Genomic DNA, 18,926 nt, shown 5'->3' with positions numbered 1-18,926 from the left:
CCATTTCCCGGCGTGCCTCGCGGCGGCCGTTCATCCCACGAGCCAGAGACCGGATTTGGTTGCATCAGAGTGGATTCACGGCGCAATGAGACTGTTCGTGAGCGAGGGCGCCCCGGGGAGTCTGCCTGTGCTGGCCGCGGCCGGGAGGGCCCAGGGCAGAGCGGAGCTGCTCATCAGCACCGTAGGCCCCGAAGGTAGTAGGGCTGTGGAAAAGGGGGCGGGACCAAAACCCTACACTCTAGTCATCTGTAACAAACCCCTACCAGGCACACCGTCAACCTCTGACTGCCTAATCCTCGGTCGCCCCACTCTTCCCTCCCAGCACATGTTTCATCAGTCACTTCCCTTAATTACCCTCAGATACCCTTTCCTTACCTCCTTCGTATTCCAGGATCCTGGCTTCAGTGAACATCTCTCCCCTTTTCCAACCTTCTCCCACACCTATCAGGAGACTCACCCCATAGCCCCCAGTCACTTCACATGACAATCTCCAGGCACCTCTTTGTCGTTCTTAGGAAACTCTGCTCTTTCCTAAAACATACATACACACACACACACACACTCACTCACTTACTCACTCCTCTTGGTTTACCTCTTCTCATTCCCAGCCATCTGCTTGAGTAATTCTTAAGCGGTTCTCTTGTTAGTCCTCCCCGTTTTCTTAATTCTGTTCTCCCACCGTTATCTCAGATCATTCTCAGCGTAGTTACTTTGAGTTGTTCCAGTTCTTGGCTACAGCACTATCTCCCCCCGCCTCTGCAATCTCCATCTGTTGTCTCCAACTGGCAGTCTCAGCTGAACACCTGCTGGTCTCCCCAGCCCCTTCTGGACCCACCCCCTTTCAATGGTTCTGCCCTGGAACCTCTGGATTGAGACTGCCCATCTTTCTTCCCTTCTTCTTTGAACAATGCAAAACTGTTCTTCTAAGTTGACAGAATGTTTTTCCATTTTCCCTGTTTTTTACGCATTTTCTTCTGCATCAGAGTGTGTGGTTCCATTCCTGACCCGACCTAAGGTCCCTGTCTTGCAGCTGGATAGTGGCAACTACCTCTTCTCCACTAGTGCAATCTGCCGGTCAGTATTGGTCCTTGAGGCAGGGAGGTGGCTGAATAAAATCAGGACTTACTGCCCTCTGTGTGGTCTTATTCACAATTGCTGTTACACTGTGGGGTGAAAAATGGGCTAGACAAATGGGCCCCTCTAATTCCATTTCCATCTTCTGTTACTCTCCCCCTGGTAGATACTTCTTTCTCTTATCCGGCTGGGAGCAAGATGATCTCACCAACCAATGGCTGGAATGGGAAGTGACAGAGCTGCAGGTGGGACTGAGACATGGGGTCTGGCAGTCAGGCCCTTGCTGTACATGCCATGCTGACCTTTGTTCCCCTGCATTTTAGCCAGCTTTGTCTGCTGCCCTGTACTGTTTAGCGGTCCAAGGCAAAAAGGGGGAAGATGTTCTTGGCCCAGTCCGGAGCGCCCTGACTTACATTGATCACAGCTTGAGTCATCATCGGAGCTGTCCTTTCCTGGCTGGGGTAAGTTGGGCCTTGAGGTGGGGGTCACAGAAATCCATGTGGTATAAGAATTAAGAAGAAAAGTTGTATTCAGAGTTCAAGCCCCAACACTGCCACTTAACAGCATTTTTAAGCCTCCATTTTTTAAATCTTTGAAACATGGGCAATATTAGTACCCACCTCAGTGGGTTATTGTGAGGATTAAGTGAAATAAAGTACTGAACACAATGTGTGACTCATAGTGAGTGCTTAAGAAATGTTAGATATTCTTATGCGCTGTTTCTTTTTTCTCAACAAAGGAGACGGAATCTCTAGCTGACATTGTTTTGTGGGGAGCACTGTACCCATTACTGCAAGACCCAGCCTACCTCCCTGGTGAGAACTGTGCACATCAGTTCATCCTCAGCTCCAAACCCAGGAACTTGGTGGAGGGGTTATAGAATGGGTAGTAGAGTATCGAGGACCACTGTGGTGTAGTGAAGCTTACCACTGCTGTCTGCCCTCCTAGACTTGTGATCTCTCCCACACCCACAGGGGAATTGGGTGCCCTGCACAGCTGGTTCCAGACACTGAGTTCTCAGGAGCCGTGTCGGCGAGCTGCAGAGACTGTGCTGAAGCAGCAGGGTGTCGTCGCCCTCCAGCCCTACCTCCAGAAGCAGCCCCAGCCCAACTTGGTTGAGCGGAGAGCTGTCAGCAATGAGCCTGAGGTTCGGAACAGAGAGGTCCCCACAGAGCCTCAGAGCCTGCGGTGGGGAGTGGCTTAGAGAGGGAATTTGAGCATGGCCACTAACTTTTTCAGGAGTTGGCCAGCAAGGAGAGTTTCTTTACTGTGTGGGTCCCCCTCATCTGATGGGGATTCTGTCTACTTCCGTAAGGAGGAAGAGCTGGCCTCCCTATCTGAAGAGGAGATCGCCATGGCTCTAACTGCGTGGGAGAAGGGCCTGGGAAGCTTGCCCTCACTTAAACCACAGCAGAATCCAGTGTGAGTAGGCACAGATAGGTGGGGCTTAATTTCTTAAGTGGAAATTGTTGATAAAGACAGTAGTGCCTGCTAAGTCCCCTTAATTACTTAAATTTTCCATCCTTTCCTTTTTATTGTCAAACTATTAATTTTGTTTTATTCTTTCTTGGCTCATTGTTTTGGACATTCTGTCAGTCCCAGCTGCCGCCACATTTTTAGCTACTCTTTACCCACTGATTGCACCTAAATCTGTTTTTCTAGTCCAGATTTTATTCTGAGCTCCACACATACTTGTCAGACTATCTCCTAGATTCCTCCACCTCACAGGCTTTGCAAACTCAGCATGTCTAAAACCAAAATCTATTACCTTCCCTTTCTCCTTTATTTATTTGCCTTAGTGAATGACTTCCCATCTTCCACCTGAAAATCCAAGCCAGAAATCTTGGTCATCTGCACTCTTTTCTTGTGCCCTTTTCTGTATCATTTCTGCCATTACCAAGTCACATTCTAATGCCTAAGTAGTCCTTGTGTCCATCCCTCTTTTCCCTAGACTGTCTGGTACAGCCTTAGATCAAGCCTCACATCTCTTGCCTTCTCCCTGCCACCCCACACTCCATATGCACAAGAATGACAGCTGGAAACTGCACATATTACCCTTCCGCCCTCCTTTGCAGAACTCTACAGATGGTTCTCTTGTGTAGTTCACAAGGCCTGTCATGATCTGGCCTCTGCCTGCATGCTCAGTATTATATTCCTGCTACACTAAGACAAGGTACACACACATACCCAGATTTTTCCATCAAAATGAAGTATTTATAGTTCAGAACATGTTATCATTCAATTAAGAGTTGAGTATCCACTCCTTGTCAGGTCCTGTGTACTGAGAACAAAGCAGACAAGACCTCTGATCTCATCGAACTTTGGGTCCAGTAGGCTAAGCTGATATTTAAAAAACTTTCACACAGAGACTTGTATCTGGGATGGTAAGCTCTAAGGACTTCAGGTAGTGACTAGACATAGTGGTAACATAGCACCTGGGGAGAGGGACAGGTCAATGCTGGGAAAGTGTCCCTGGGTGGCACAGGAGTCTGGGGAGTAGTGAGTGATGATGGCTGGACAGAACCTTGGGAAGAACCTAGGGAGATTTTTGCCCCTTCTGGGGAAGCTGGAGCCTGAGAATGAGCTAATGGAAAGCAGCAGCCATGACAAAAAAGAGAGCAGAGGGCAGTGTGGGAATGTGGCTCCTCCAGAGCTGGATGCAACCCTTGCTTACCAGACAGAGCCCTGCACTCATGGCTATAGGGGACCTTGAGGTTTTTGGGGGAGTTCATGGTCCAGTAGGTTCATGTGAAGAGAGGTTTCAGATGTACATGACCCTATAACAGAACAGACCTGTGTCTGGGTATTCTTTGTACCTTGGGCTCTTTCTTTCCTGTGGACTATTTTCTTCCTCCTTTCCTACCAGGTTGCCTGTGGCTGGGGAAAAGAATGTGCTCATCACCAGTGCCCTCCCTTATGTCAACAATGTCCCCCACCTTGGGAACATCATTGGTTGCGTGCTTAGTGCTGACGTCTTTGCCAGGTGAAGCCAGCTTCTGGGGGAAAGGGTACCTGAGGGAGCAGTGGGCCCCAAGGGAATAGGCTGCAAGGGTGGAGGCTGGAGGGGTCCTGGAGACGTGGGAGGGGCTGAGATGGGGCCCCATGATCACCATATTCCCTTCTAGGTACTCCCGCCTCCGCCAGTGGAACACCCTCTTTCTGTGTGGGACAGATGAGTATGGCACGGCAACCGAAACCAAGGCTATGGAGGAGGGGCTGACCCCCCAAGAAATCTGTGACAAGTACCATGCCATCCATGCTGACATCTACCGCTGGTTTAATATTTCATTTGATATTTTTGGTCGTACCACCACTCCACAGCAGACCAAGTAAGTGTCCTCTAACTTACTTGTCCTCTAACCAGGCAGAAATGGAGGGTGAAGGCTGGGCTGGGGCAGTGAGAATATCCCAGAGACAGAGGAATCAAGATTGTTGTTGAGGCACTCCTCCTAAACTTAGGATCTGAATTTGCCCTGAAACATATCCCAGGCATTATTAAAGGGATTCTTGTGTGCAGAAACCTGAGCAGGGCCTGCAGGAACAGCGGAGGGAGGGAAGAGACAGGATATAGGCTCAAGGGCAGTATCTGCCTTCACTCTGCTGCCTGCCTTCTCCTCCCAGGCTGCCACGGAGTCTTAGAACATCCCCTCCGACCCTTATGTGCATTTACAGCAAGCAAACTCATTCTTCTTTGCCTGATATTTTATCGTAATAACAACTCTACACAGTAGACAGGCTGCCAGTTGAGAGCACTATGCAGTTTAGCAGCTGGATTGACTTAATTTTAATTTTACCGACATATTAAAGAATAGCAGCATCCTGTCCTTTTGGGGATTCTTGTTAATGAAGAATATAAAACAGACGAGTCTTTATTTGACAAAAAAATAAATACTAAAGTGTTAAGGGTAGAGATTGTGTGGGGAGCTGGGGAATATGTATGAGGTCTGGGCTCATTCCACAATGGGCTTTACCTCTGTAAAGGTGACTAGAGGGCCTTTGTCTTGAGGGGCCTTGTGCCTGATTCTTTGGCTCTTGGACTGAGTGAGTTTGGGTCCTGTTTAGAATGGCAGGAGGGAAGGGTGCACCACTTTTTCTGACCTGCCCTCTTCTGTCCCTTGTGCACCTCTCCAGAATCACCCAGGACATCTTCCAGCGGTTGTTAACCCGAGGTTTTGTGCTACAAGATACTGTGGAGCAACTGCGGTGTGAGCACTGTGCCCGCTTCCTGGCTGACCGCTTTGTGGAGGGTGTCTGTCCCTTCTGTGGCTATGAGGAGGCCCGGGGTGACCAGTGTGACAAATGTGGCAAGCTCATCAATGCCACTGAGCTCAAGGTGAGCTGAGGACCGCATGGAGCCCAGAAGGGACAGTCTCTATTTAAGAGACTTTCAGTTTTGTCCATTTAAGACTTTTGTTTTAGCACTGAAGACCCTTTACCAGTGGCTCCTTCCACCCCACCTCTTATCATTCCATTCATTAGATAAAATTATTACTAAGTATTGACTCTGTGCTTATTAGCATTGTGCTAGGAAATAGGCAAGTTGAGTTACAGTCCCTATTTTTATTGCTGCTTCAGATCACCTTATTTGCATTTATTTAGTTCCTTCTTTTTTTTCCATAAATACCATCTCTTCTACTCCATGTTTACTGATTTGTTAATTCATTCAACAAACATTTTGAGTCCTTAAAATAGGGTAGTCACAGATATGGATGCTCCGGATGTAGTAGTTAAGACAGACCTTTGTCTAGCGTGGGAGGAGATCAACACTTAAAAAGACGAGAATATAATTATACAGTAAACTGCCAGGAAGGTGTGATAGATAGTAGTGACTTCTGGGGGAAGATTTAAGGTCGGTGATGAGGGAAGGTGTTCAGAGGAGGTAATGTTTGAACTGAGAGTTTAACTGAAGAATGAGGAGCAAGCCAGGTTATGTGAGGGGCTTAAGAGTGTTAAAAGTAGAAGGACCAGGAAATGCAAAGGCCTGAGGCAGAAAAGAGCTGAAAAGGCAGAATTGAAACAGCCAGTTAGCGCAGTGCGTGAGAGGGAAGGTGGATTGAGATGGGGTCAGAGAGGTGGGCAATGACCGATTGCCAGGGCCTGGTAAGCTGCTCTGCAGAAAATGATTGAGGGAAGCAAGAGAGAAACTGGGGAGGTGAGTTTGGAGTTTGGAGACAACAGTGGTAGCTCAGAAATGGGATAATGGTAGTTTGGACTAGATTCACGGCAGTAGAAATGGAGAAAAAAAGAAGAAAGATAGATTTTGGAGGCAGACTATAGGTGGATAGCCTGGAAGTCAAGGTGAGGAGGAAGTCAAGAAACCAGTGACCTGAAAGTTCATTGGGTCAAGCACCTTGGATGGATGGTCTCCACATACAGGAAGGGTTGCCTGAAGAATGGCCTTTCAGTGGAATGCAGTGGTACTGTTTGGGTTTGTTAAAGTTGAGGTGTCTATTAGACATCAAGGAGATATATTAGATAAGCAGCTGGATGTGGGCATGTGGGGCTCAGAAGAGAGATCCTGAAAGTTATATTTCTCACTTTCAAAAACCCACATCAAAACTCACTTGGAAGTGTCCACTGATCAGCCCCACCTGTTTACTCCTCTAGCCGTCGCCCATCACCCACCAGTGCTTGCAGCCAGTTTCCACCATGAAAATCAGTGCTTCCTGACACTTTGCTTTGTAAAGGTCTACACTTGTTTACCACACAAACCCACCCTCCCTAACGTGATTGTAACTTCCCCAAGGAGAGGACTTTGTCTTCTCTTCTGTCACTCCTGCCCCCTCACAGCTGCATACAATACCCAACCTCTGCCCAGAGAGTGCTTTTTCCTGTTCCTCAGAGTGATAGAACAGGCCTGAAATGCTGAGTAACAACCTTACATAAGCACACATGAGTCTTCTGGGTCACGAGAAACTCAAGTTACAGAGCTAGCTGGGTTAAAGCACAAGGTAGACCAGGAGCTCCTCCCTCCCTGTGGGCCTCTCCCTGGCCTGACTGTCCCCCTTGGGTCATTCCTTCTCTTGACTTGTCCTTCACAGAAGCCTCAGTGTAAAGTCTGCCGGTCCCGTCCTGTGGTGAGGTCCTCTCAGCACCTGTTCCTGGACCTGCCTAAGGTGAGTGGGCCTTCCCCTCAAGCTGGTCAGCTCAGCTTTGCCGCCCCCCTCTGCCTCAGCCACAGATCTGTACATCACTCGCAAATGTTTCTAATTTCCATTCTAAAAATATACATGATTATTGCAAAAAGATGTAACAAAGTGAAAGCCCCAGGCCCATTTGTCAGAGGCATTTACTGCTGCTCCTTTTCCTTTGTCTATTTAGAAATATCATATGCATATCAAAGTATCTCTATGTCTTTTTTCTTGCTACAGATTAAGTTATGGCATTCATAATATTCTGCAATCTACCCTCTTTGCCTTTACAATGTGTCTTGATCAGTTTTCCACATTATTAGATTTACGTTAAAAATTTTTTTTTGACATTTTAGTTTCAAGTTTGCAAAGAATTGCAAGAATACACAGTTGCTAGAACAAAAGAACCTCATGTTCTTTATCCAGAAGAACCTCATGTACCCATTAATCAGATTTACTGGTTGGTAAAATTTTGCTCTGTTTGCTTTAGCATATTCTCTCTTCCTACAGATATACATATATATTCTTTTTACTCATATACTACACTAAGGTTTTCTTAAGAAAAAAAGACATTTTTGTATAACCATAGTAAACAACTTCAAGAAATCTAACATTGATATAGTTGTCTGATATACCATCTGTATTCCAGTTTTGTCAGCAATCACAGTGACGTCCTTTAGAGCATTATTTCTCCTTTAGAACAGAATCTAGCTCAGGATCTTGTATTGCATTTAATTTCTCTCTCTCTCTTTATTGTCCTTTAGTCTATAACAGTTCTTCAGCTTTTATGATATTACCAGTTTTTAAGAATGTAGGCCCTGACCCCCTTTGCAAGTAGAATATTCCTCATTTTGATTTGTTGGCTGTTTCCTCATGACTAGATTCAGGTTATGCATCCTCAGTTGGAATACTGCATAAATGATCTTGTATCCTCTCCAGAGGCACATGACGGCTGTTTCCCTCTCATTGGCGATGTAAATTTTGTTTGGTTAAGGTGTTATTCAATATCTCCACTATATAATTAATATTTTCCCCCTTGCAACTTATAAGCAGTCTGGGAATATACTTTAAGACCAGGCAGATACCTTGCTCTTCATTGAAAGGTTCCCTTTAAATTTAGCATCCATTTACTTAATTATTCTTACCTAATCCAGTTTTCATTGAGATTTCGAACTCTGCCAGTCCCTCCACATTTACCCTTCTCCTTCACTCATTTTTTAATTTAGTTATCTAGTTACTATCAGTGTGGACTCATGGATTCCTTTTTTTAAAAATATGGTTTATAATTCATTTCCTGTCCTAAATTATTTTCATGTTTAGATTGTCCCTTATTTGGCCAGTGGGAGCCTCTTAAGATAATTTTTGAGATCTCTGACCATTTTTTAAGCACTGCCTTATTTTCTGGCATACAAGACATTCTAAATACATTTTATTCCAGCCTTGGTATCGAGCATATCTCCACAAAGCCCTAGTTCATTTTAGTAGGGAACAGTATTAGGGACCAAGATTTAGGTGTGTTCATTGCTATTCAGGAGTCTTTGCTTCTAGGTCTTTTCAACAAGGACAGTTAGGCATTTATTTTAGGTTCACACTGACCTCTGTAATTCTAGTCCCTCTCCACAAGGTTCTTGCTCACTTTTGCTCATTTCACATCTATATATTACTTGCATAGTAAATACTGGTTCCCAAGAACCACATTTACTCATTTGTTGAATCCCACAATATACTCCAAAATAATTTCAGAATAGCTTCACCCATACCATTACAAAAAACCTACTGAAGAGCATTTGGGTTTGTTGGCAGTCCTGTGCCTTCCTCTCAACTGAGGGTACATAATCAAATAATGTGTTCAAAATCAGCTTAGCTTAGGTTTTTCCCCTTTCAATATGGTTGTCACTGAAATAAGTTAATACGTTTGGCTCATTTGCTTTCAGCTTTTTTCCTCTCCTCATCCTTATTTTATTTTTTGAATATGTGGGATGTCAGTTTCTAAAAATCTAAAACATACAAAAAGGTTTACTCAGATAAGTGTCATTCCATTCCTGTCTATGCCATCCTGCTGTCCCATCTCCTGTAAGCAATCAACTGTTTTCTGATTTGTTCTTAGTGTGTTTTTGTTAAAATAAGCTTATATAAAGATAAGCAGATTGTGTGTATGTGTGTATAAACGTATCTATTTTCTTATTTCGTTTTGTTATATAGAATATGGCATATTGTATATACTCCTTTGCATTTTGTCTTTTTCACCTGACAATATGTTCTGGAAATCACTCCATGTCAATTCATAGAGATCATCCTTATTTGGTTAGTTGTTTTTAACACCTGCATAGGACTCCATTCCCATGTAGGTGTCACGGTTTATTTAACGTATTTCCTATGTTCTCCATTTAGGTAGTTTCCAGTATTTTCCAACACAAATTACATTGCAGTGAATAACTTTGTGTGTATATATATTTGTGTTGTTAGAAGTGTATCTTCAGGATAAATTCTTTGAAGGTGATCACTTGCTCTGTCAAGGGTAAATGCATATGTAGTTTACTGCCAAATCTCCTTCGGCAGGTAGTGTTCCAGTTTGCATTACCACCAGTAGTATGTACGTGCCTGTTTCCCATAGTTTTACCAGTGGGGTGTATCATTGGCTTCAGAAGCTGTTCACACTGACCCTTGTCCTTTAGTCTGTAACAGTTCTTCAGCCTTTACCTTTTATGACATTAACAGTTTTTAAGAATGTAGTCCCTGACCCCTTTTGCAAATAGAATATTCCTCATTTTGATTTGTTGGCTGTTTCCTCATGACTAGATTCAGGTTATGCATCCTCAGTTGGAATACTACATAAATGATCTTGTATCCTTTCCAGAGGCACATGATGACTGTTTCCTTCTCATTGGTGATATAAATTTTGTTTGGTTAAGGTGGTTATTTATTTTGGTGCATCACATAAACCATACCTTAAAACAGATTTATCTTTTGTTTTTCTGCTTACAAAGTGAGATAGCTTGTTTTTAAAACTTCAGATGGACATGACATATATGGTATAAAAACGCATGTTCCCCATAACCTCTGAGACTAAACTACTGATTTTAATTTTCCCCCTTCAGAGTTTTTTTGGGCTTAATCTGTGTATTATTTATTTTTATAATAAGATTACATCATTATTTTGCAGTTTGCTTTATTAAATTAAAAATGTATCTTAGAGGTCTTTACATGTAAATACATACAGGTCTATCTCCTTTTTAATGGCTTTATAAATATTTCATTGTATTGATTTATCATATTTCTTTAAATTCTACTGAATCATGGTAGTTCCATTTTTTTGCTGTGATGAACAGTGCTTTTCTTTATACGTACATCCATACACTCTTGTGTATTTCTGTTGAAAAAATTCCTAGAAGTGTAATTGTTGTCAATGTCGAGTCTTTTCATTTTGTATTGCCAGACTACCCCAAGAAGATTGTACATATTTATCCTTAAGAAAATCGTGTGAGACTACTAAATCAGCCCTCTTTTTCTGCCATTTCAGCTGGAAAAGCGACTGGAGGAGTGGTTGGGGAAGACATTGCCTAACAGTGACTGGACACCCAACGCCCGATTCATCATTCGGTCTTGGCTTCGGGATGGTCTCAAGCCACGCTGCATAACCCGAGACCTCAAATGGGGAACCCCTGTGCCCCTAGAAGGTTTTGAGGATAAGGTAAAAACCCTATGCTTTATTCATATCTGATATTATTCTGCCTTGGGGTTGAGAGCCTGGGCTAGCAGTATAAGACTGTTGATTCTATCTTGTTTTAGTCTGAAATTTTGAGGTTGGTGAGATTTACTCAGTGTTCCTTTATTCTACTCTATCTCCCTCCTCCTGACATCTCACAGGTATTCTATGTTTGGTTTGATGCCACTATTGGCTACCTGTCCATCACAGCTAACTACACAGACCAGTGGGAGAAATGGTGGAAGAACCCAGAGCAAGTGAGCAGTTGTTGGTTAGCCTGTCTATTGGGAGGATGCACGTGCATGCATGTGTGCGTGTTGTGCATGTGTACTGGGGGTGTTAGGGTTGAGTATCTGATCTTTCTGGGCCTTTGAAGAAGGTGTCAGGAGCTCTGTCTCCCAACTATATTCTGCAGGTGAACCTGTATCAGTTCATGGCCAAGGACAATGTTCCCTTCCATGGCTTAGTCTTCCCTTGTTCAGCCCTAGGAGCTGAGGACAACTACACCTTGGTCAACCACATCATTGCTACAGGTGCCTGGGAGACTGGAGGGGGGCAGGTTCCTGTGGAATGAGTACCGAGGTGGCACTTGGAAGTTCCTGGACAGGTGCTAGGCCTTGGGTTAGGACTTGAGATGACATAGGAAGTTAGATTGTGTGAACTTACCTAGAAAAAGGAACCAAGAACCTGAAGAAAGCTGAAGTCTGAAGCTAAACTTTTGTCATGGGTAGAAACAAAGGGACACAAGACCAGAATGGTGAGGAGGGGACTCCTAAGTTCTCTGCAGGCCAGCAACTCAAGGAGAAGCATTGGTAGATACCCATAATTGAGGTGAGGGAGAGAAAAGAAGAATCAGTGGGTCAGAGAGTGAAGGATGTGATTTGAGCAGATGGGCCTTATTCTACTTCTCTGTCCAGAGTACCTGAATTATGAGGATGGGAAATTCTCCAAGAGCCGGGGTGTGGGAGTGTTTGGGGACATGGCCCAGGATACAGGGATCCCTGCTGACATCTGGCGCTTCTATCTGCTGTACATTCGGCCTGAGGGCCAGGACAGTGCCTTCTCCTGGACAGACATGTTACTCAAGAATAATTCTGAACTGCTTAACAACCTGGGCAACTTCATCAACAGGTGGGACCTGGTGAGGGGTTAAATCATCAGATGAGCTAGGGGCCAGCTCACTGCTCAAGATGGGAGAGGTGGAAATACCAAGAGGGCTAGTGAACGGGCAGGAGGGAGGGGGAGGACAGTGTGGGAAGTGGATTTTTATCAGTTGGGACCTGCTTCTAGAACATAGTAGGCTATATATGCTTGGAGGAATATTGTAGATATATGATTTAGCAAAATTGGTCACAAGGAGCATTTTGCAAAACATGTTACTATAATAATGGAATGTGAGCTGAAAGTAAACTTTGATGTTCTGCAAGTGAACTGTTTGGCTAGGGGGAAACACTTCCAGTTCCCCTAGCCAAACAGTTCACTTTCAGAACATTGAAAAGTTTGGCTTAAGAAGGGGTTATTTTAGTATGAGGAGAGGAGATTTCTGCCATACTCTTTGGAGTTTCTGTTACTTTCAGCTCACATTCCATTATTAGTCCTTATATCAGCTATTCTGCAATTTGAGGAAGTATTCTCCATGGCTACCCACCCTTTTAGACCTGGTCATTAACCTGGTCTAGTCCCTACTAGAGTATTGGATAGCAACTAACATATATTTCAACTTGGTCATTCTGAGTATTGACTTCTTAAAAATAAAATGAACACTTGATTAACTTTATTAGATTTCTTTAAATAAGGGATATGGTATGTGAAATGTCTGTATGTGCAGTCATTATCTTAAGGGAGAGAGAGAGAATAAAGAGTTAAGCTTTGCCTTCCAGCTTGAGGGAGCCAGGAGGTATAAATTCTGAGAGAATGGGCTGTTAAGAATATTGGACCAAATTTCTATAAGAAGACTGGGCATAACTCCTCTGTTCTCTCCCCTCTCCTTCCCTACTCCCATCAAGAGCTGGGATGTTTGTGTCTAAGTTTTTTGGGGGTTTTGTGCCCGAGATGGTGCTTACCTCTGATGATCAGCGCCTGCTGGCCCATGTCACCTTGGAGCTCCAGCACTATCACCAACTGCTAGAGAAGGTTCGGTAAGTGAACTACATCTCTGCCTCATCTCAGTGAACTGCTGGCATGTTGAAAGCCCCATACTGGTCCCTCCAGGACCTTATATCTTGGCCTGCCTCTTCCCTTCCCAGGATCCGGGATGCCCTACGCAGTATCCTCACTATCTCTCGCCATGGAAACCAGTACATTCAGGTGAATGAGCCCTGGAAGCGGATTAAAGGCAGTGAGGCTGACAGGTAGGTATGGAGGTGTTTTTGGGTGTAGGAATAAAGTGATTGTAGGCTATGTCCTCTGGGAGGTCCTGACTAATATCGTTTCTTCCCCAGGCGGCGGGCAGGGACAGTGACGGGCTTGGCAGTGAACATAGCTGCCTTGCTGTCCACCATGCTGCAGCCTTACATGCCCACAGTTAGTGCGACTATTCAGGCCCAGCTGCAGCTCCCAGCTCCAGCGTGCAGCATCCTGCCCACAGACTTTCCATGTTCCTTATCAGCAGGACACCAGATTGGCACAGTAGGTCTGAGGGCTGAAAGAACCAGTCTCTCTTAAAATTGCTACCTTTGCCATACTGCCTTTGGGGAGGAGTCAGGAATTTACTTTGGGCATAGGACTCCCACAGCCATTCTCTGAACCTCTTCCCCTCCAACCTGCTCTGCACTTAGGCTTGTTTCTGATACAAAGTTCTTGTATTGGTTAAGCCCCATAGTGTCTGTAGCTCACACAGCCTCATCATTCTACATGCCAGTGTCCAGTACCTGGCATGTAAAACTAACTGGTGTACAGTAGATGGTCCTCTGGTCTCCATAATGCCAACAGGCAGTGAACCAGGAGAGTACAGGGGAGCCATTTTCTCTTTGCCACAGAAGATAAAGTAAGTTTACCTCTAAACTTTTCCATCAACCCAGCATTAGTTTAAGGTCTTGGACCCTGTAAATACTTGGAGCTTTCATAGTGAATGCCAGCACTTTCAGGAATCTTTACTGAAATTGGCAGGTTTTTGCTCAGTGTTCCTCAGCATGCCCTCTAAGCACGTTTAGAGCCCCTGCATGTCGGGCCAGGCTTGTGGCAGTGCTCTGTGGTCTCCTAGAGTCCGGGCCTATCAGTGGGTAACTCTGTACATCTTTTCTGATAGGTAAGTCCATTGTTCCAAAAGTTGGAAAATGACCAGATTGAAAGTTTCAGGCAGCGCTTCGGAGGGAGCCAGGTGAGAAAGCTGAAGACTGTGCTCTCACCCAGCAACAGCCACAGCATCCTCTCCTTGCTATCCCTAAGTAGTCCACACTCATTTCCATTTTCCATCTTTGGCCCTGCTGCTTCCTTACCTATAGTTTTTCTTCTCCTGTCATAGCTGGAAGAGTCCTCGGAGTTAAAGGTAAACGCTTTCCTCCTGAGATGTTACATAAAACTTGAGATCAGGAGATATTTATGGTAGATGATGATAATTCTGTTGTTCTGCAGGCAAAAGTGTCCCCAAACCCAGCAGTTGTAGAGTCTATGACCACAGCTGGGCCACAGCAGATACAAGTGCTGATGGATGAAGTGACAAGACAGGTATGTAGCATAAGCCCTGGGGGAGACAGGATCAGCCGAATCCTAAACAGGCCCTTTCTACTCATTATTGTGATATCCCCACTCCCTCTTCTCTTAGGGCAACATTGTCCGAGAACTAAAAGCACAAAAGGCTGACAAGAACCAGGTCGCTGTGGAGGTGGCTAAGCTCCTGGATCTGAAGAAACAGCTGGCTCTAGCTGAGGGGAAACCCCTTGATACCCCTAAAGGCAAGAAGAAAAAGTGAAAGTGAGAACTTAGCTCATAGAAAGTCACTTTAATGGATATGGGCTGTAATAAATAAACATACAATCACTATGTACAAGCTGAGACCCTTTCTGACTGTCTACCCCAAGTGCCCCTGACTGAATAGTTGGGGTTGAGGGTCACATTATTGGCACTGGTGAAAGGTGGTCAGTAGCCACTTCTGGAAAAGTAAGTAGTGGCCTGAGGGGGAAGTGATGGTCCCAATTGTTCATGTTTGGTGCAGACTGACCATTCGGTCAATCAGAGCTCGGCGAGTCGCCTCCACTTCCCTGGTCAGGCGCTCAATTTCCTGCTTGAGTCGTTCATTCTCTTCAGCTAGCTGCATCACTTTCCTTTCATTTTCTTGTTCTTTCTCCTTCATGCGTTGCTTTCCAGCCCCGGCTGGGGACTGGCCACTCCGTTTCCGTTTCCTGGGTCTTCCTTGGTCCTCCTCTTCTTCCTCCTGAGCCAGGGAGCTCTGACTGGAATCTGGAGAGCAAGGATTCTGGGAGGTGTTTGTGCCCTCTGCTGGCCTTGGCTCCTCAGTCAGCCATGCCAGAGAGGCAGGGTCAAGAGTGGTGAAGGTTTTTGATTCTTCCTTCAAGGGAATGAGGAAAGGCAGGGTAGATACTAGTTGAAGGGGAAAAGGCAACATCCCCCTCTAGCTTTAGGCTTAGCATTCTCACCTCTTCGTTTCCAGGGGGTGAGACATAGGTACCCCCATTTTCATCTGAGGACAGCACCTCCTGCAGGTCCTCATACCAGGCTTCCAGCTCCCAGCTGGACAGGGTCCCGAAGGAGAAAGGCAATGACTCAGCTGCCATCCTTGCGGTTGGATCAGGTTCTTTGGAAAAGTGCAGTCAGGGTAGCAGGGGTGGGTGGAACAAACTCCATAAAGCATGTAAACAGTTTCTACTATAGGCTGGCAAACTGGCTACTGCCTGTTTTCGTAGATGGAATTTTATTGGAACACAACCATGTCCATTTATCTGTACATTGCTGATGTCTGCTTTCATGCTACAACAACAGAGATGAATAGTTGTGACAGACTGTGGCCCTCAACGTCTAAAATATTTACTATCTGGCCCTTGAAATTTTACCAGCTGGTCTATACTAATACGCCCTCCTTGCTTTTGCCCAGCACTTGGAGAAGCAAGGGTCTGGGTATATATTCTTAAGGGTTTCTGGTAAAAGTCCTCAGCCCCCTGGGGAACTCCACTGGTAGTTCCTTTTTCCTGTGTGGGGAGTCCTTTGAGTCAGTCTAACCTTGATGGAGACTAAGGTTTGGTAAAACAAACCATTTATCTCTGTTGGGGCTGAATGCTAACTCAGAGCCAACTTTCAACTGGGACATGCTCTAAGAACAGTGATATGATCACCTTATTAGGGGGAGGAGGAGGATGGACGTGGCTTTAGACCCTTCTCCTCTCGTCTCTAGGTGTTTGCATGATTTAGGGTCCCAGTAAAGGGAACCCACACAGCATCTCTTAGGAGTTAGTTTTGGGAAAAAGTTGGTTAAGTTTACCTGTTCAGGTGTGGTGATGTATGAAGATACACTTCCTTCTGGAACACTGTGGGGGTCAAAGGTAAATGTTAGCCATTTTTGGAAGGGGAAGAGTCAGATTGTTTTATCTCCAGCCTCCTATCTGTCCTTCCTCACTTCCTGTCCTGTAACGTATGTATAGTTAACAGTCCCTGCAGCCATTTCCAAGGACAGAGAGGAGCCTGACCTCCTTTATTTTTAGTTGCTGACATTGTAGTCCTGATTACATAATAGGAAAGCCCCAGCCAACTCTGCTTTCTCTAAATTCAAGGCAGGCCCCTCACTGCCAGGGTAAGGACTAGGCTACAGGAAGGGAACAAATCAAGTGACATTTTTTTCATTCCATTCCTGCACCACCATCCTCCAAATGTACATTTCCAGACTGGACCTCTCCAGGGACCTCCAGCTCTGCTATCTAACTGCTTACTTGCCACCTCTTTGGGGACGTCTAATAGGCATCCCAGACATACTATGTCCAAAGAAACTCCTGCTACCTTCCATGGTCTTCCCCGTATTAGTAAACGGCAACTCTAGTTGCTTAAGCCAATAACCTTAGTACCATCCTTGATTCCCCTCCTATCATACCCCACAATGCAATCCAAACCACAAAATTTCTTAACGCGTTATTCAAAACCCAGGATATAAACACACCTCATCAATTCCATTACTTCCGATCTAGATTAAGTAACTATCTTCTTGGATTACTGTGGAAAGTCTCCCAGTGTCTGCTCTTGCCACTCCTCCTAAATCTATTCACAACACAGCAGCCAGGGTAAGCCTTTTAAAACTAGTCATGTCATTACTTTGTTCAGATTTCATGAATATTAAAGGTTAAAGTCCTTAAAATGGTTTAGAAGGCTCTACACAACCTGCTTTTTCCCTGCCCTGGATTTTTTGTTGACCGCTCTCCCTTTTGCTGTCTCTAGTCCATCACACTGGTCTCCTGTTCCCTAAAGATCTGCTATGCATGCATGCTTCCACCTTAGGACCTCTGCTCTTGCTGTTCCTTATGGGACACTCCTCTTCTTATCTTCATTGCTTACTGCCTTGCCATTTAGGTCTTTAAATGCTACCTCAGTGAGGAAATTCCTGACCATCCAAGGTAAAACTGTAACCCCATTCTGAGCATTCTTTACCCTTTCACGCTCAGTCTTCCCTATGGCACTCATATGTTTAACTGTATCCCTCTTCCCACTGAAATACAAGCTGAAAGCCGAGCCTTTCTCTCTATTGTCAATGGATTATCTTGGACCCTAACCTGCATGGCACATAGTAGGTGCTCATTAAGTATTAGGAATGGATAAATTCTCCCCAATCTCACAGGGAAGGGAAGACCAAGCCCAGAGGCAGAGCAGCAGCTGCCTGTCCCCGGGGAATGGAGATGCAATATCACCCCGAGTGTTTCTCTGCAGGGCTGTCCTCCCTGGGGAACCCTCCTTGCCTTCCAGTGCGTGGGACATGGCTTTCATCAGCAGTGGAGCCCCAGGCCAGAGGGCTGCAGAGCCAAACGGGGGTGGCCTGATGCAATGGTTACACAGAGATTAGTTGGAGACAGGACAGGGGGCAGGAGGCAGGGACCAATACCAGGGGAAGGACAGTAAATACACTGGGGAGATCCCAAATGGCTTCCCGCACTTAGGAGATCCAGGATGCTCTCTTGTGCAGGAGGCGCAGGGACCTCTGGGAGAAGGGCAAACCCATCTCAGCAACTGTCCATCGGCACCCCTCCCAAAGTCTTGTGTCAATCTCCTTAAAGCTCTACTCTGCTAGGGTGCGAAATGGCGGCCCTATGGAGGGTCCAGGAGTCCCAGCTACCGACGCGGCCACGCTGTCCCGAGACCCTGCGGTTAAGCGTACTGGGGGTAGTGAACGGGGTACTGCCTTTGGTGGCAAAGCGGCCTGAGTTACGGTCACCCAAGATTCTCGGCGCCGGGGGTGTGTCCTGCTGCCCCGTTTCCCACTGGACAGGCCTAACAAGGAGGCCTGGGGTCAACAACGGGAACGAAGGAATCTCCCGAGATCAGCCAGGGCCCTCGGTCATCAACACAGAGCAGGAATCGTGCTGCGGGAAGGAGTGCACGGACGCTGTCGTCCGAAACAAGAAGGGTCTGTAAGCACCACTTCTGAATAAAGGGTTCTCCCCACCCCTTGTCAGACGGTCACTAACTTTACTGTGGAGGGAGTGGGGCCACATCCTAAAAGGTGGATGCCTCAACTTTGAGGGGACAACCGGGTTCGGCGAGGATGGGAGTTTGAGGTAGATGGGGAATCAGCACTTGCCTCTCTCCTCGGGTTCCAGCTCTGATTTTGGCTCTGTCGCTGCCACCCACTCATCTTCAACATGATACACGCGACACCTCAGACTCAAGCCTCTAAGCTCACTGGTGGGGAGCAGTGATCTTTTAGCAGAGCCTTGTCCCACCCCTTAAGGGGCGGATCCAGAAGCCTACCAATTAGGAAGCGGCACGCCAGCTTTGGCCCCGCCTTACCACTGACATCCACCACTCAGGAGCTCCTAGGTACCGCCCCTGTCACGCCCACCAGCTGGGCGGTCGACGTCATG

General features: G+C 45.8%; 3 protein-coding genes across 6 annotated transcripts; 1 reads left to right on the top strand and 2 right to left on the bottom strand.

The window, feature by feature from the left end:
* On the top strand, positions 1–14,899 carry MARS1 (methionyl-tRNA synthetase 1). Of its 3 annotated transcripts, XM_017680796.3 has the most exons (22): positions 2–194; positions 984–1,074; positions 1,241–1,319; positions 1,398–1,535; positions 1,814–1,889; positions 2,049–2,221; positions 2,390–2,496; positions 3,941–4,057; positions 4,200–4,403; positions 5,206–5,407; positions 7,116–7,190; positions 10,726–10,896; positions 11,073–11,168; positions 11,327–11,444; positions 11,829–12,042; positions 12,918–13,049; positions 13,158–13,262; positions 13,353–13,539; positions 14,159–14,230; positions 14,375–14,398; positions 14,485–14,577; positions 14,675–14,899. In XM_017680796.3, exons 1-22 carry the CDS (start codon positions 86–88, stop codon positions 14,819–14,821), a joined length of 2,730 nt encoding a protein of 909 aa, XP_017536285.3. In that variant the 5' UTR covers positions 2–85; the 3' UTR covers positions 14,822–14,899. The 3 variants fall into 3 exon arrangements, with proteins under 3 accessions (XP_036848140.2, XP_017536285.3, XP_017536286.3); XM_017680797.3 differs by lacking the exon at positions 14,375–14,398 and having other exon boundaries at positions 9–194; XM_036992245.2 differs by lacking the exons at positions 14,159–14,230; positions 14,375–14,398 and having other exon boundaries at positions 1–194.
* On the bottom strand, positions 14,837–15,652 carry DDIT3 (DNA damage inducible transcript 3). Its single transcript, XM_073213382.1, has 2 exons — positions 15,507–15,652; positions 14,837–15,418 (listed from the first exon to the last, which is right to left on the bottom strand). Exons 1-2 carry the CDS (start codon positions 15,642–15,644, stop codon positions 15,050–15,052), a joined length of 507 nt encoding a protein of 168 aa, XP_073069483.1. The 5' UTR covers positions 15,645–15,652; the 3' UTR covers positions 14,837–15,049.
* LOC108409974 (DDIT3 upstream open reading frame protein) lies at positions 15,506–18,781 on the bottom strand. Of its 2 annotated transcripts, none has more exons than XM_073213383.1 (3): positions 18,644–18,781; positions 16,346–16,391; positions 15,506–15,837 (listed from the first exon to the last, which is right to left on the bottom strand). In XM_073213383.1, the coding sequence occupies exons 1-2, from the start codon at positions 18,704–18,706 to the stop codon at positions 16,350–16,352; spliced, it is 105 nt and encodes a 34-aa protein (XP_073069484.1). In that variant the 5' UTR covers positions 18,707–18,781; the 3' UTR covers positions 15,506–15,837; positions 16,346–16,349. The 2 variants fall into 2 exon arrangements, with proteins under 2 accessions (XP_073069484.1, XP_017536300.2); XM_017680811.3 differs by having other exon boundaries at positions 15,506–15,664.
* Positions 18,782–18,926: the final 145 nt, after the last annotated feature.

The sequence above is a fragment of the Manis javanica genome, chromosome 10 (genome assembly GCF_040802235.1).
Source record: "Manis javanica isolate MJ-LG chromosome 10, MJ_LKY, whole genome shotgun sequence".
NCBI lineage: Eukaryota > Metazoa > Chordata > Mammalia > Pholidota > Manidae > Manis > Manis javanica.
Note: the sequence above shows the minus strand (reverse complement) of the source record. Positions and strands in the feature narration are given on the sequence as shown.